The 16,428-nt window shown below is 38.5% G+C and overlaps 1 protein-coding gene across 2 annotated transcripts in view; it reads left to right on the top strand.

Moving 5' to 3' along the window:
- The window catches only part of PTPRO (protein tyrosine phosphatase receptor type O), a 178,473-nt gene that overhangs the window by 127,992 nt on the left and 34,053 nt on the right, over window positions 1–16,428 (top strand). For both annotated transcript variants that reach the window (XM_058655923.1, XM_004592590.2), the window contains exons 12-16: window positions 2,899–3,050; window positions 4,649–4,769; window positions 11,363–11,502; window positions 13,964–14,096; window positions 16,020–16,140. In XM_058655923.1, the coding sequence (XP_058511906.1) occupies window positions 2,899–3,050; window positions 4,649–4,769; window positions 11,363–11,502; window positions 13,964–14,096; window positions 16,020–16,140 (667 nt within the window). The remainder of the gene's footprint in view (window positions 1–2,898; window positions 3,051–4,648; window positions 4,770–11,362; window positions 11,503–13,963; window positions 14,097–16,019; window positions 16,141–16,428) is intronic.

Below are 16,428 nucleotides of genomic sequence, written 5' to 3'. Positions count from 1 at the left end.
TATAGAAAGTAAATAAACAAATATCATGTTTTAAAAATCATGTCTTAAGGCAGGCCTGGATTACACCGTTGCTCTGCCATGTACCACATGTAACCTTGGGGCTTAGTTTTTTTGGTATGTAAAATGGGGATGATAATAATATCAATCATCTATTATTATTTTACAAAGAATATTTCACTATTACTTACCTAGTAAAATACATGGCACAATGCTTATATGTTTAAAGAGGGCAGTCTTGGAGCCCCGGGGGCCACACATTTTGTTGTATTTATCAGTCATCAGAGAGAGCAATGAGAGGGGAAGCTCATTGAACGAACACTAATCCTTGTTATTAGAAATACGGTTTTCTGAGGATTTCTTGTTGCTGTAGTTAGACTTGCGCTGAGAAGTCAGCAGAAAAATATAGTTAGATGAAGAATAATTTTGACAAAATAACTGCCTTATTGATCTAGTTTTGTTGAAACTTATCCATGAGAAACATAGGAAGAAATATGAATCATGCAGATTTCTTGGAAAATTGAGATGGCATGCCATAATCCTCTCTATCCCAGTTTTCAGAAAACTCTCTGTTCTAGCCAGTAATATTAGAGAGAGAAAACTTCAAATTCTCACAAAGAAGACTGGTTATTCAACAAGCAATGTTATAAGTTCTGACCATATTAAAAATCAAATCTTTAATTATGATTAGATGTCACTGTATTAGGAAGCTTTGCAGTTTATCATTACTGAGATTAGCTCTCTGAGAACAAATGCCACTCCCAGACAGGTATCTGAGAGTGACCAGGCACAGCAATGCACCTGCATCTGCTCACTGCTTGCAGTGGTACGCCCGGGGCTTCTGTTTTCCTCTGTGCATGGGTAGAAGTTCCTGAAATGCCATCTGACAGCTGACTAATGGAGAACAGACCTCAAAACACCATCCTGACAGTCTTTGCCTCAGCACGACTTCAGAAATTGAAGAAGAGAATTTGGAGCTCTGGTTTTTAGTTGAAGGTGTGCTAGGTAAGGTGGGGAACTGACTGTCTAAAGTTTGAAGCAGTGTAGGTGGGCACAGCAAATCTGTATAAATAAACTGTGATTTATAAATGATCGAATTGCCTTGGGAAGTGGTATATCGTTTCCAGTGAACTGATCTTTACAATTTTCTCATCTTTTCCTGAGACAATTAAATCATGCTGACCCCAGTAGTCTACTGTCTAATCTAAGCACAGCGACGCAAATGATCTCAAGTCTCACATCTGTAATATTGAGTATATTATCTCTCAGAAGAGCATCAGAATCAAACAATATAACATATATTAGTACTCATATGTAACTTTATTACTTTAAAAAAGAAGTTGGGATTTTAATGTGTGGGATTTTTTTTTCATTTTGCTTTGTTTAGAGTGGAGGTTTTTTCTTTTTTTCCCATGACTCCATTTCAAATAAGAGTATTATTTAAAACAAACTTATTGTTATACGTTGGATATTAATCCAGATTGCCAAATTTTGTGGTATAAAAAGATATAGGGACAAAAAATTATGCATTATTTATGAAGATTTCACTCTCTTTGTTAGCTTATTTAGCAAATCAAATTCTTAATACTTATGCTAATGTAGCAAATGGTGACTAATAAACAAATAGTGACATCTTGTGGCCTTTTAGTAATAGACCACAATATTTAGAAATATTAACTTCTCAAGACCCAGTGTTTATCACAGAAAAATGAGCATTCTGAGTCTGTAATTTTAAAATATTTCTTGTCCTATCTACCACACATGAAAAAACTCTTTGAAGAAATAAATGTGTATGTATTTGTATATAATGAAACAAATTAGGCCATATTAAGAGGTTGTAAAGAAGATAAGTCTATCTTCCTGTAATAAAACAATCTGAAATGTGATGTAAATTTGTTATTTTTCAGAGGTATTGTTGGTATTTCAAGATTTTATTGTTGAACATTATAGAAATGCTACTCCTATTTTAGCTGAAACAAGTATGGTTTTTATTCTCTTTATATATATGTTTATATACATTCTCCAGTGGAAAATTGTTTGAAATCATACTTTTTGAATATTACAAGTATTAGCAGAATATAAAAGAAAATAATTTTGATTATTTGTAGAAATTCACCTCCAAATATTTATATGACTTTGGGCTAGATGGCAGAATGAAACCTTTTCTTATCTTCAACCCAATTTATATAGAGAATTTAAACTCAACTTTGTACTGTATCAATGTTCTTAAACTTTCAGGATTATCATTAACTTAAGAATAATTTAAATTTGCTTTCAGAGATCATCTACTATAAAGGTTGTGATGAACTCCGCTCCCCAAGTAGCAGTTTTTAAATTTTAAATGTACAAGAAGATAAAATAAGGTGATAATTCCCATGTTAGAATTAAGCTTTCTGGCCTGATTAAAAAAAAATAAAAAATCAATTGCTTCCTTGCCCTATATTCAACAATGTTCATGACGGACCTGACCTCACAGTGTGTCAGACCAGACAATGTCAATGTCTTCTAACCTTCTGTTCATTGTTCTTTGCTCCTATACTTTTCTTCTTTGCCCCTCAATGAAAGATCACATATTTTCCAATACTAGATAGATAATAACTTGTTTATCATCATTTAGCTAACACAACATTTTGCTCAATCCAGAGAATAAACAGTATGGGAATCTTGTAACTGTGAAATGACCAGGACATACCCTCAAACTCAGATGGGTCTGGCTGTTGTGTCTGAGATATGCGAGGTGAGATCACCATGAATAATAGTCCCCCAGTACCACCCAGTTTCTTCATATGATGTGAATTTTAATCTCTAGTATAACTGTATCTGGGAGCTCAGGGTCCACTGATGAGAATTGTGATCATTAGTATGTTGCACACTGAATCATGCCTATGTCCTCCCTTCTAGCACCAGTAGCTCCAGAAATCACGTCTGTGGAATATTTCAACAGCCTGCTGTATGTCAGCTGGACATACGGGGATGACACTACAGACCTGTCCCATTCCAGAATGTTGCACTGGATGGTTGTAGCAGAAGGAAAGAAGAAAATTAAAAAGAGTGTATGTTTCTTTGAATTCCAGTTATAGGTATCTGAATAATTAATTGTGCAATAAAAATTAAGTAAATATTTATGGAGATATCAAACAAATACTTGTATGGTACTGCTTTAAGCTCAGAACTGGGACAGTGAAAGTTAGATTTTTCCTTGTCTAAAGCTTACCTTGTAATCTCTAACAATGGGCTGAGATATTTATAACTACTGCCTTCATTTACCTTTAAAGCTCTGATTAGAGTTTTCTCAAAAGAATAACAATTATTTATTCAAATGTGTTCTCCCTGTATCATCAACACCTAAATATTTGTTTTTGTTAGAAATATTGAATACTTTCCTCCTGGTTCACTGAGATTTTGGGCATAATATTAATTAGAGTTCGCACTGAACTATCATATACAACAAACAAAAGAACATGAATAAAACAAAATATAGGTATGGTTTTTCTTACACTATCCCAGGATGACTAGGGCCTTTCTACCATAAGTGGTGACCCAACTTCTCTGTTTTGTTCCTCCATCTGCTTGTGTGCAAGTCAGTAACAATACAGCAACCCTCTTTTCTTTAAATGTATTTTGTTTAATGTATTTTATTTTTTCTGTATTTTCTTTATTTTTTTCTGTATTTTGTTTAATGTATCTTATTGTTTTGAAAGGCAGAGATAGAGGAGAGACAGACAAAGATCTTTCTTCTGCTGGTTCACTTTCAGACAGCCATAATGTCTAGGGCTGGGCCAACCAGAAGCCAGGAACCAGGAGCCAGGAACTTCTTTCAGGTCTCTCATGTGGATGGCAGACGCACAAGAACTTGGGCCTTCCATTGCTTTCCAGGGACATTAGCAGAGAGTTGTATAGCAAGTGAAACAGCCAAGACAAGAACTGGCACACATCTGGGTTGCTGGCACTGCTGGGAACAGCTTAACCTGATGTACCACCATGTTGTCTCCAGCAAGCCCTTTTGCTAAAATCTGCTGTGCATAGCAGCAGATTTTTCTAAATAAGAAAATTTGGCACCAAATCCTTCTATTAAATTAAGGACTGTCTCACCATTAGCCCAATTAAATTTACAGGAACTGCCATTGTGGTGCAGCAAGTAAAGCTACTGCGTGCAACACTGAGATCCTATATGGACAACAGTTTGTGTCCTGGCTGCTTCACTGCTGTTCCAACACGATGCTGATGGCCTAGGAAAGCAGCAGGGATGGCTCAAGTGGTTGGGTGCCTGCCCACACAGGAGCTCCTGATTCCCTGCTTTGGTCTGGCCCAATGCTGACCTTTGCAAGTAAGGAGCAGACCAGTAGATGAAAGATTCTCTCTCTCTCTCTCTCTCTCTCTCTCTCTCTCTCTCTCTCTCTCACTTACTTGCTTTCTCTCCCTCTCTGTGTAACTCTGGCATTCAAAACAAACAAGTAAACCTTTCAAAAAATAAATGTATATAGTTGAAAGGATATAATGTATTCATAATATAATCAATTACAGATGGCAGCATATAACAGAGGACATATCTGCTATGGCTCTGTATTTGGCAAGGAGAGGAGTGGGTGGTGGTGGTGATGGTTCATTCAGTAAAAGGAAGACTAAACTCTGGATTTCCCCATTGTTGCAGGTAACACGCAATGTCATGACCGCAATTCTCAGCTTGCCTCCAGGAGACATCTACAACCTTTCAGTAACTGCTTGCACTGAAAGAGGAAGTAACACCTCCATGCTCCGCCTCATCAAGCTAGGTAACGAGTAAACAGGTGTGCTGGGAGAACCAGCCTTTGTATAGTGCTGGGGTTCCTGCCACGCAAGTGGGAGACCCAGATGAAGATGCTGGTTCCTGGCTTTGGTATGACTCAAATTTGATTGTTGTGAGCATCTGGGGAGTCAAACAGTAGGTGGAAAAAAATCTCTCTTCTTTTCAAATAATAAATAAATCTTTTAAAAATAAAGGGATCAACAAGTTACTAGAAATTCATTAACAAATAATAAATAATTGTGCAAGTGTAAATTATAAGAAAATCCTTATATGAAAACAAGAATCCAAATAAGTAATAAATTAGTAGAAGTACTGGAAATATTTTTACATGAGAACAGGACAAATGGCCTTAATTAAAATAGGGATAGTGTGTCAAGGAAAATAATGGGCTGTAGATGAGGGAAAATTAGTAAACTGCAATATTCTGGCAAATGATATGGAACTTACTATGTTGGGTAGTGTCACAACAGTTCTTTATATTACGACGAGTTGGAAAGGGACACTATGTAATGTGTGTATCACAAAACACATCCTCATTCATAGATCTGCCGTGTATGGCAATATTTGGTTTCCAATACTGAACTGAAATTTGCTATGATCAACAGTAAGCAATGGAGGGAGAATGGATTGGCAAAAAAAAAATGTGGGCAGTATCAGTGCTAAAAATCACAACCCAAAAGTAAATGCATAATTTCAACATGTAATTTTCCTAGCGAATGTCTCTCAATTTTTATATATCAAAAATTTAAAAATATAGGTAATGTTAGGAGCAAAAATATTTTGCAAATAGCTAATGCAATATAGCATAATGTTGCAAATGTCTGTGATGTATCTGAATTTGTTCACAAAATCTCAAATCATCTGTTAGTGCACATGTTCTATATGTAGCTATAAGTAAAAAAGCCACCCAGGTGGCTTAAATATCACTAGGCTATAGTTGTCAGTGATGCACTTTTAGAAAATGCTTTGAAATTTCAAACAAACCAAAACACAATCTTTCTTCAGTTCAGCCAGTAATTTGTATATCTCCATAACTCAATACTCAATATTAGACACTCGAGTCCTAATTTATTCTCTCTCTCCTTTCTCTCTCTCTCTCTCTCTCTCTCTGTCTCTGTCTCCCATGGCAAAAAGCAATTTTTACACTGTAACCCTTTAAAATTATTTAGATAGTTTAAAAATATGATATCAAGTAGACACAATGGGAAGAAAAAGTATACTGACTAATTTTAAATCCCATCTTAATTGCACTCGAAAATGCTCTTCATGACAACCTGATTCTAAATTAGTTAATTTCCAGTGTAACTTTGAGATAGAGCACAATTTGCATTAATGATGTATTCTTTTCTGGTGTGAGCTTTGAAAGGCACGAGGGACAATTTTTAGTTTGGAATCTTCACTATTATGACAGATCAGCGAGCATTTGTTAGTCCATACTAGAAACATTTCAACGATTTTGTAAATGCCCTCAAGGGTGCGGTGGTACTCCTCCTGCTGAGACTTGCACTGTGGATGATCTTTTCTTCGTTAGCAGCCTGTAGCACTTGAATTCTGGGAATGTAACAAGCACCAACTTCAAACACTGCATGATATTTCCATTAAGAAAAAAAATCCACCTTCCTGTCAGTTTCAACCATTAGCTCTCATATTTTTTCTCCACAAATTTGACACTTTCGTCCAGGTACCTGGAATTACTTTAAAGTTAATCTGATGTTCCCCATGCCTTTTTTCCCCCAATCTTCATTTTTACAGATAGTTGCAGCATTTCTCAGGTACCAGCTACTTTCTCTGAGTCATTTGCTTTTTCAGTTTTCCTTTAAAATTTATGTTGAGAAGTGGTCTGACCAAGGTTATATTCCAGTGGGCCTATTGCACAACTCACTGTCATTTTTAGGTGACATTATGGATGATCCATCGAGCCTCAGGAATATGTGCTGAAGTTATGAACTAGAACAATTTTAGCTATATAGGAATATAACTCAAGAATCCTGACAGTGGGTGGACATTTGTCCTACTGAATAAGATGGCAGTCAGGATTCAATGTCCAGTGTTGGAATAGCTTGGTTCATTCTATGCCTCTGGCTCCTTACTCCAGCTTCCTGCTCTTACAGACCACAGGAGGTGGCAGCTATGGTGGAAGTAATTACATTCCTGACAACCTTGTAGCAGAGCTAGATTTGAGTTCCTGGCTCCTAGCTTTGGTTCAGCAGCCATTGAAGACATTCGAAGTATGAATCAGCAAATACATGGATATAAAACACTCCTCTATCCCTCTCAAATAAAGACAAACAATTAAGTGAGTTTTCTACATTTTTCATGAGGTTCTGTGCCTTCATGACTTCCTGATAGCAAACAAATCCAAGTTAGGCAAGGAAAATCTCTTGATTCTTCCAAGCAGGAAGGGCAAGTTGCAAAGAAATCATTTCTACTGAATTAGAGCACAAGGAATCAGTTAACTTCTCTTGACCAGTAGCTTACTATCTGATGGACTATCACCTCTATATTTTCCCTTTTGATAACATGAAACTCTATATTAACTGCCACTGTTTTTACATTTTTTCCTTAATAACTAAATCTAACTTTTCACCCTTTTGCCAAAAGGTCTGTTTTCTAGTCTCCTACCTTGTTTTGGTGTTTTATCAGCTTTTCAACTTTCTCTAACACAATGCATTGCCACCTGTTTAACTACTCATAGATTCTGTTAAACAGAATTGAAATTGCAGGTGTCAAAGTGGAAAATATTCTTCCAGTGCATACATAACCAAAGTAAGTTTCACCTTTCAGAAAAGTGAAATAACATTTTGTTTTAGTAGTAACTAAATTGCAGAGGGTTTTTTCATGTAATTTCAGCATTTACATTCTAGTCACTTTATGTTCCCTCACAGAATTCAGTTTAATATACATAGAAGTCATATTGAATCTACTTTGCAGAAAGAAAATAAAATGTTGGCACACAGATTTTTCAAAGCTTGTTTCAATCACAATGACATCGTTAGGGCTGTCACCAAAATCGACTGGGTTAACTTGCTTTTCAGTATCTCTACGACAAAGGCCTCTTGAGGTCTCCAACTGCTGTCACGGAGGGCAGGATACAACTCTACAGAGAAAAACAAAAGCACCAACAGTGCAGTGTAACGAAAAGTAAACTTGATGGCTTGTGCAAGAGCAGAGAGCCCTCAAAACAGTCACCAAGAATTTTCAAATACTATATCATTAATAAATATCCACAAGGAGATGCCTACCAATGATGGCACTGTTTGCAGGATATTTTGCCAATCACCCTGCTAGGAATTTTAGATTGCAAGCAATCTCATGGTACTATGATCATACAGGACGTTGGATGTCTGTGACAGCAATGACTGATGTTGACCAAATCTGCATTTGTAATTTTGTAAGAATTCATTGGTCTACCTGTAAATATGACTTCACTCACCAGTCCCACCTCCTAGCCTTGGTAACCGTAGCTGCAATTATGGGCCAGTGGCAAGCAATCAGTTTTCATACCTCAAAGTAGGGAATGAAAAACAGAAAGGAAAAACACTGAATATAGCACAAAAACCGTTCTATGGTAGGGGTGGTAAAAAAATGTTTATTTTTTTCTGCCAAGAACACTTGAATAATTATAATATAATTCATGGGCCATACAAAATTGTCAACTTAAAAATTAGTCTACGGGGCCTGGCACATTGGCTCAATAGCTAAATTTTCACCTATGAGCACCAGGATTCCATATGGGTGTCAGCTCATGTCCTGGCTGCTCTATTTCCCATTCAGCTCCATGCTGTCCCCTAGGAAAGCAGTGGAGGATGGCCCAAAGCCTTGGCACCTTGCACCCACATGAGAGGCCTGGAGGAACTTCCTGGTTCCCAGCTTCAGATTAGCTAAGTTCTGGCCATTACAGCCATTTGGGAAGTGCAGCAGGACCCGGCACAATAGTCCAGTGGCTAAAGTCCTTACCTTGCATGTGCTGGGATCCCATATGGGGCACCTGTTCTAATTCTAGCTGCCCTGCTTCCCATCCAGCCCCCTGTTTGTGGCATGGGAAAACAGTCAAGGATGATCCAAAGCCTTGGGACCCTGCACCCACATGGAGGTCCTAGAAGAAGCTCCTGGCTCCTGGCTTCGGATCGGCTCCAGCTGTTGCAGTCACTTGGGGAGTGAACCATAAGATGGAAGATCTTCCTTTCTGTCTCTCCTCCTCTCTGTATATCTGCCTTTCCAATAAAAATAATAAATCTTTATAAAAAGGAAGAGAAAGTAGAGCAGCTGGGACATGAACCACACCCATATGGGATTCCAGTACTTGTAAGGGGAGGATTTAATCAATTGAGCCATTGCATGGGCCAGGAATTTTATTTTTAGAGCAAGGAAAAGCCCCTTAGAGAATTGAAATAAACTGAGGATGATTTAAATAAAGAGAGGATGATTGGGTCAACCAAGAAAGCAGGGGACCAATTAAAAGCTATTTGGCCTAGTTTTAAACATCTTTTTAATTCAAACAAGTCTCACGAGAAATGATGGCAATTTTGACTACAGTGGTTATCATGGATATGAAAAGAAATGCGTAATGGGTATTTTGGTGTTGTCTGAGGGATTCTTTGATGGGGAAAAAATGGGATATGCGAGATAGGGAAATGCAAAGTGGTTGGCAGGCTTAGCTCATGAACAGTTAGAATGGGAAGTGTGATTCATCAGTTCACTGCCCTAAGCAGGCAAAAGTCAGGCAAAGCTGGGCAGCCGTTGCTGGAGTTCATCATCTTGCGTTCCAGGCTGCAGAGGTCTCTGGGGAGCCAGCACTGCCTTCTCCAGGACAGTTCGGGGGCCAGGCTGGGCGCTTATGGCTTAGTGAACACACAAGGAGCGGGAGCTGACGCTGAGGCCAGGCCCAAGGCCTGCCCCCACCTGCTGGGATGCTCAGTCTAAACTGGCCATAAGCAGGTGTAGCTCTCAGAAGGCACTGCCATGGCGATCACTCAGGCCTGACTTGCTCTTGACGAGACCTTGAGCTGGTTACAGCACAGCCGGCGCTTGTGCAGCCTCTCCTCCCCTTGTCAGGTGGCCTCCATAAACAGACATAAGTTTAGCAAGCCTGAGACAAATCATGTTAGCAGTGATTTTTGATGTATTTCTTAGTTCTGGACAAGGCCATGAATGGTGTAATCTAGAAAAATAGATCTTGATCTTCCGGCACAAAGACATATACCTGTCAAGGAGATAAAATGGTTTATAAACTTTTTCAAGCACCATTGAAAAATCCAGGCTACTCTTGAGAAACGGGCAGAAAATAGAAAACAATGCATAGTAACTAGCAGTAGGAGATCCATAATAGTGGGGAGGTATCATATGGAGGCAGGGTGGGCAGAATAGACAGTTCTATCAGGCCCACACCACGATACATGTCCAGACAAATGAGGTCAAGGAGGTCTGGTAGCAGGACTGAGGCTGAAGACTTGAGTTGAGGTGTAGTAGTTAACATACTAAAGGTGCCAAGGGAAAAAACAACTTCCACAAGATGCTGTCAAAGGAGAAAATCCGAAGAAATTTAGGAAAGAAAGAACAAGACAGCAGACCCCTTACAAGACTAAAGGAACAAGCATAGGTTGGTCCTAAGCCAACAAAACCAATAATCTAACTACTGGAAATGAATGTGAAAAGGTACAAGTGCATGGCGCGTGGCTTCCATGACTAATGGAGGAATTCATTGATTAATAAAATACCTAAGACATAGAATCCCTCCAAAGATTTTTAGCATTGTCTATGTATTTTTAAAATATTTATTATTTTTATTGGAAAGACAGAGAGGAGGAGAGACAGAGAGGAAGATCTTTTGCCTGTTGGTTCACTCCCCAAGCAGCCACAATGGCCAGAGCTGAACCAATCCGAAGCCAGGAGCTCCTTCTGCGTCTCCCACATGGGTGCAGAGTTTCAAAGCTTTGGGCTGTCCTTGACTTTTCCTAGGCCACAAGCAGAGAGCTGGATGAGGAGTGGGGCTGCTGAGATTAGAACCAGTGCCCGCATGGGACCCCGGCGCGTTCAAGGGGCCATAATACTGGGCTCTTAATTTTGTATATTTTTAAAAGGTATGTTGTCTATTCAGCTTTCAGTTTTGAGTGAATTTTCAAGACTTTTCACTGCCCAAGTTATGCCAAGTATTCTCTAGAGAGAGGCCAAATCCTAAGCTGAATCGCTCCAGCCAAAGGGAGAGCACTGCTTTTCTTTTTCTCAGTCATTTTTAAGTACAGCTTTTGTTTCCCAGTCAGAAAGTTCTGTAATACCAGAGCAATGCTAGCTCCCGTGCGAATGACATAAAAACTATTAATAGAACGCATCTATCGTAAAGCTGAAGCAGAAAACGGAAGTGTCCCAAAAGGAGAAGTACCAAATGGAAGAGGGAAAAAGGCACACTGTTCTGCCTTCCTGTTCAGATGGGCATTCACCTTATGAAAGGATTTCTCCCCAAAGCAATGGAAAACTTCGCAATGCTCTTGAGCATCTGTATTTGTATTTTTTGTGTTTACTCCAATTTCTAGTGATATGAAAAAGAATATATCTAATGAGATTTTTCAAAAATATTCTCAGAGCCAGCTCCTCCCAAATCACTCTTCGCGGTGAACAAAACTCAGACTTCCGTGACTTTGCTGTGGGTGGAAGAGGGCGTAGCTGATTTCTTCGAAGTCTTCTGTCAACAAGTTGGCTCTGGTCAAGAAACCAAGCTCCAGGTATTGTGTGTTTTTATTTCTTTTAAGAATTAATTTTGATGGAGACGAATTATCTGAGTAAAATGAAAGCCTTCTTGATTTTGAAACTATAGAAAGTGAAAGTGTCCATTTGCTTTTTGGTGTGTGTTTCAGTAACAAAAATGAGCAATGTACTTTGAACAAGTCCATGTGATATTGCAAAAATGTGTATCTTTGTTTCTGATCTTTTTGCTTCTGACATTTAGCTACTCCAGAATATGTGACCAGATCAAGGAAGTGGTTCATTTTTCCCGTTGATCATTAAATTGTCTGAAGGGATGAAGACTTTGCTACATATAATTTAACAAGTATAAATCAATATTAAATGCAATGCACAGAACATAAATGGTCTCCTATAAGAATGTCTAGTTGCAGATATTAGATAAGCTAAAAATTAGCAAAGCAAAATTTAAATGCCACTGGAGAGATCCATACAAGCAAAAAATTTATTTTAAAATAACATTCTTGTTAAACATATTTATTTATTTGTTTATTTATTTATAGTAGAAAGGCAGGGATACAGAGAGAAGGATAGAGAGAAAGGTCTTCTGTCTGCTGGTTCACTCCCCAAGTAGCTGTAAGGTCAGAGCTAAACCAATCTGAAGCCAGGACTTCTTCCAGGTCTTCAGACCTGGTATAGAGTCCCAAGGCTTTGGGCCATCCTCGACAGCTTTCCCAGGCCACAAACAGGGAACTATGTAGGAATTGTAGCATCCAGGATGTGAACTGGTGCCCAATTAGGATCCTGGCAGTTGGAAGTCAAGCACTTAGCCACTAGGCCACCACTCTGGGCCCTAAAATAATATTCTTATCTAGTTGGTAAAGAGAGAAATTTTGTTGGAGAGCCAGCTGAAAAGCTATTGTTAGCCTTCAGCATAAAAAAAATTATAGAAATGATCAATTCTGACTTGTTCACCGGGTTGTACTGAGTGGAAGGAAAGAGATGAATCAGCATGTGTAGGACTAATGAAGTCATAAGAGAGAGAAAAAAAACATTTTACATCCAGAGGTGGAAAGAAAAAGTCAGGCTTGGAAGGCCCTTCCCGCCATAATGGCATATGGATTAATACTGCGAACATGAATAATTGATGCCTTTTAAATGACTAAGTCCATGAGATTGAAAGAAAGGAAGGATTGCCAAGAACTCAAACCTTTTCATACTGACTGCTAAGATAATTTGCTTTGATTCCTTTTCCCTTTGGATTTTGCCCTCTACAAGCTTATCTCTTTTTAATCTGTCCTGAACAGCTGAGTCTTTTCTCTATTCTAAGAATCTTTTTTCAGGAATTACTGTTCTGCCAGTAATGGATTTTTTTTCTTTGCAACTACAGTGATGGTTCTTTTAAGATCACAATGGTTGGTGAGTTGCTTTTTACAGCTGAGTTCTGTTAGCAAAAGCCTTTCTTTCCTCAGGATCGTTCTTTTATAGGCAGTGAAAGAAGGGCTGTCATCTCCATAGGGATGGTTCAGATGTTTGTTCTGAAAGAGTGTTATGCTGACTCATCTTTTTCTATTGTACTTGCCTGGCCATTGGGTCACCAAATTAGCAACATGTCCTACTCAAGAGTGAGTTACTGTTAGGTGTTTCTGGGCACACAATCCCTTCATACTTTTGGTGGACCATGTACAATAAAAGCTGAGAATTAAAAAAAAAAAAGCAAGTAACATTCTTAGAGTATAAAGAACCGTGACAAGTCAAAAAAGATAGACAAGGGCTGGCAGTGGGTTAAGCCCAAGCCCTCTACTTATGCTGGAGTCCCATGGAAAGAGTATGTGTTGGAGTCCCAGCTACTCTCTGCTCCAATCCAGCTCCTTGATAATGGTCTGAGAACACAGCAGAACGTGGCCTAAGAATTTGAACCCCTACCACACATATGGGATACCTGAATGGAGTTCCAGAATCCTAGCTGTGATCTGACGCAGCCCCAGCTCCAGCTTTTGTGGATATTTGGGAAATGAATCAGTAAATGGAAGATCCTCTCTCCCCTTGCGTCCCCCCTTTGCCTTTCTTTCATTCTGTGTCATTTTGATTTTCAAATAAATAAATATCCTTAGAAAGGAATAAAACAGCTTAATCTGTAGTGATGTAGAAAGAGGAACCAAACATACCGATAACTAAGGGGAAAACAATCTAAGGTAATGAAGTAAACACGGAAGTGCAAAGTATATCATCACTTACTTTTGAAACTATGTCATATCTTTATGCCATGAGAAAATAGATTTGGGAAGAAAAAATACATAATAATGATTCTTTCTTCCGTGGAGAATTGGGTAGATGAGAAAAAAGGAGAAAGCAGCTTTCCCTACTGACCCCTCTCACCTTGTCATTTTTCTACTCTGTTCATAGATGACTTTTACTGTGAAAGAATGACTTTTAATGTAAAGTTGCAAAGTGAAATCAATGAAGATAATGTAAGATTTACCCTCTTTTCTGTGTCTGTAGGAGCCGGTTGCTGTGTCTTCTCATGTTGTGACCATCTCCAGCCTCCTTCCAGCCACTGCCTACAACTGCAGCGTTACCAGCTTCAGCCACGACAGCCCCAGTGTTCCCACATTTATAGCTGTCTCAACAATGGGTAATTATCTGACCTGTGCAAGTCATTTTTATGTATTGTCTTTTCTGCTAAACATATATGACTTAGAAAGATCCTTGGCCTTGCATTGCAGAAGTTAATTTCATTCAACCCCACATGCATTTAGCATCACGTGGTCATGATTGTCTCTGAGCTTTTGTTCTGTATTCACCTGCAGTTGGATTCATAAAACAAAGTTTTCTAGATTGTTTTAAAGTTTGCAAATACAGTCTATAAACCTTAGCATCCAGTGTATAAAGGCTATTTGCTGACATCAACTTCCTCATCATGGCCACCAAATAGTTTCCAAATAATAGCTTCCAATCCAGCAGAAACAATAGCAGAAAAATTGGAAACTAAATAAAGTTCCGCAAACATTTTGTCCATCCTCCTGAAAACTGGTTCAGTTGTGTGAAAGAACAAGCTCACAGAAACTGATTGAAGTCATGTCTATTTTGGTACAAAATTTTGAAATCCATGTATAGTAAGAATCTTTGAAAAAATTCATAGAAAAATCTATGCACAGACTCCAGATTTTTTTGAAACTGAATACTCTCATCTCAATACCGCTTTTCATGAGTTTTTGAGGTTGGCCATACACATTGTCCCTTGGTCGGTTACAGTCTGACTCTGCATTCTGAGACATTCTCTGGAGCCAGCTGTAATAAAGTTATTTCTACTCTCACATTCACTTATGAGCTTCATTTATGTTTTTGTAATTCTGTGATCTGCTGCATTCACTGATGACAAGGATGGCCTTTTTGGTGTTTTTGTTCTTTCGATTTGTTAGCGTTGGTTTTCACCTTTTAATTTTTATATTTTCAATAAGTACAAAATACATCTGAAAGGTATTTTAGTGTTCTTTCATATATGCTTCCATTTACACTTTTTTAAGACTACTCTAATGTCCCTTATTTCAAGAGCAGTAGGCAATAGTTAAACTTACTGGTAAGTGAGGAACATAAGCCCAAGAGAGTAGAAAAATGACTTCTGCAAAGATAACAGTCAAGTGAACTGAATAAACCCTTCCAACAATGAACCTACTCTTTCTGTACAAGAATTCCGTACACTGACACCAACCTGGGCCAAATGGGAATGGAACAATACTGAAGGCCACAAGGATGCTACACAGTGGCTGATTCTGTGAATTCATGATCAATGTGACAGACGGTCCACTTTTAGGAGTCTTTTTAAGAGTATTTAACATACATATATTTAATATGCTGCTTTTCACGTCTTGGTCTTGCATGGTGTGTGAAGAACTAGGCAATGTGTAAATTTCATAGTATTGTGTCATTACGTGAAGTGTGTGAAAACAGCACAACCCCTGCTCTTAAGAGTCTACAACTTATTAATAGGTTTAATCTCTGGAGTTGTGCAGATGGAAAAACCTCTAAACATATGGTCACAGATCATTGGAATGCCTGTTTCTAGCGATGTGTTAAGTGATGCGGCAGATGGTGACTTGCTAATGCCTTTTTCATATACATTATTAGTTGTGAGCAAAGTGTACAGTTGTGCTTTCTGAGTCTAGAGTCATAGGCATAAAATGAGAGCCTGCCACCTTTGAAGATGCTTAAAATGCTAGGCAATGATAATACGTGATGATTTTAAATTTTTGTCTTTCTCAAATAGATTTAAACTATGGCACTGGCATCCCCCCTATTTCACAGTTTCTCATTACAAAAACATCCTGATAAGCCTTGAAACTGGACTCACTGCTTCTAGATTCCTGAATGACAGGGACCAGTGTACGTTACAGTTAGAGCTGTAACCAGGAAGCAGTCCAAGTTGACCTGGGAAACATTGCTATTGTTGACATCATAAACTCACTGCAGTGAAGATAAGATGGAAAACGAGTTATGCTTCTGTCAGTTGTGACATAGTGGGATCTGATAACAATGAATGTCTGGCTGCTCTTCTCAGTTACAGAGATGAATCCCAACGTGGTGGTCATCTCGGTGCTGGCAATCCTTAGCACACTTCTGATTGGTCTGTTGCTTGTTACCCTCATTATTCTTAGGAAAAAGCACCAACAGATGGCTAGGTAAGTTAACTTCTGTTCATCTTTTATCTATGAACTTTAAAATAGTTTTGGTTATTATACATGTATGGCTTTGTGGACCTAATTTGAATAAGTAGACTTTAGTGTTTTTTAAAAGATTTGTTTAGTTTTATTTGAAAGGCAAAATTTACAGAGATATAAGACGAGACAGAGAGAGACACAGAGAGAGAGAGAGATCTTACATTTACTGTTTCACACCCAAAATGGCCACAGTCTGGGACAGTCTGAGACAGCGAGCCTGGTGCTGCTTCTGGGTCTCCCACATGGGTT

The sequence above is a fragment of the Ochotona princeps genome, chromosome 27 (genome assembly GCF_030435755.1).
Source record: "Ochotona princeps isolate mOchPri1 chromosome 27, mOchPri1.hap1, whole genome shotgun sequence".
Taxonomy (NCBI): Eukaryota; Metazoa; Chordata; class Mammalia; order Lagomorpha; family Ochotonidae; genus Ochotona; species Ochotona princeps.
Note: the sequence above shows the minus strand (reverse complement) of the source record. Positions and strands in the feature narration are given on the sequence as shown.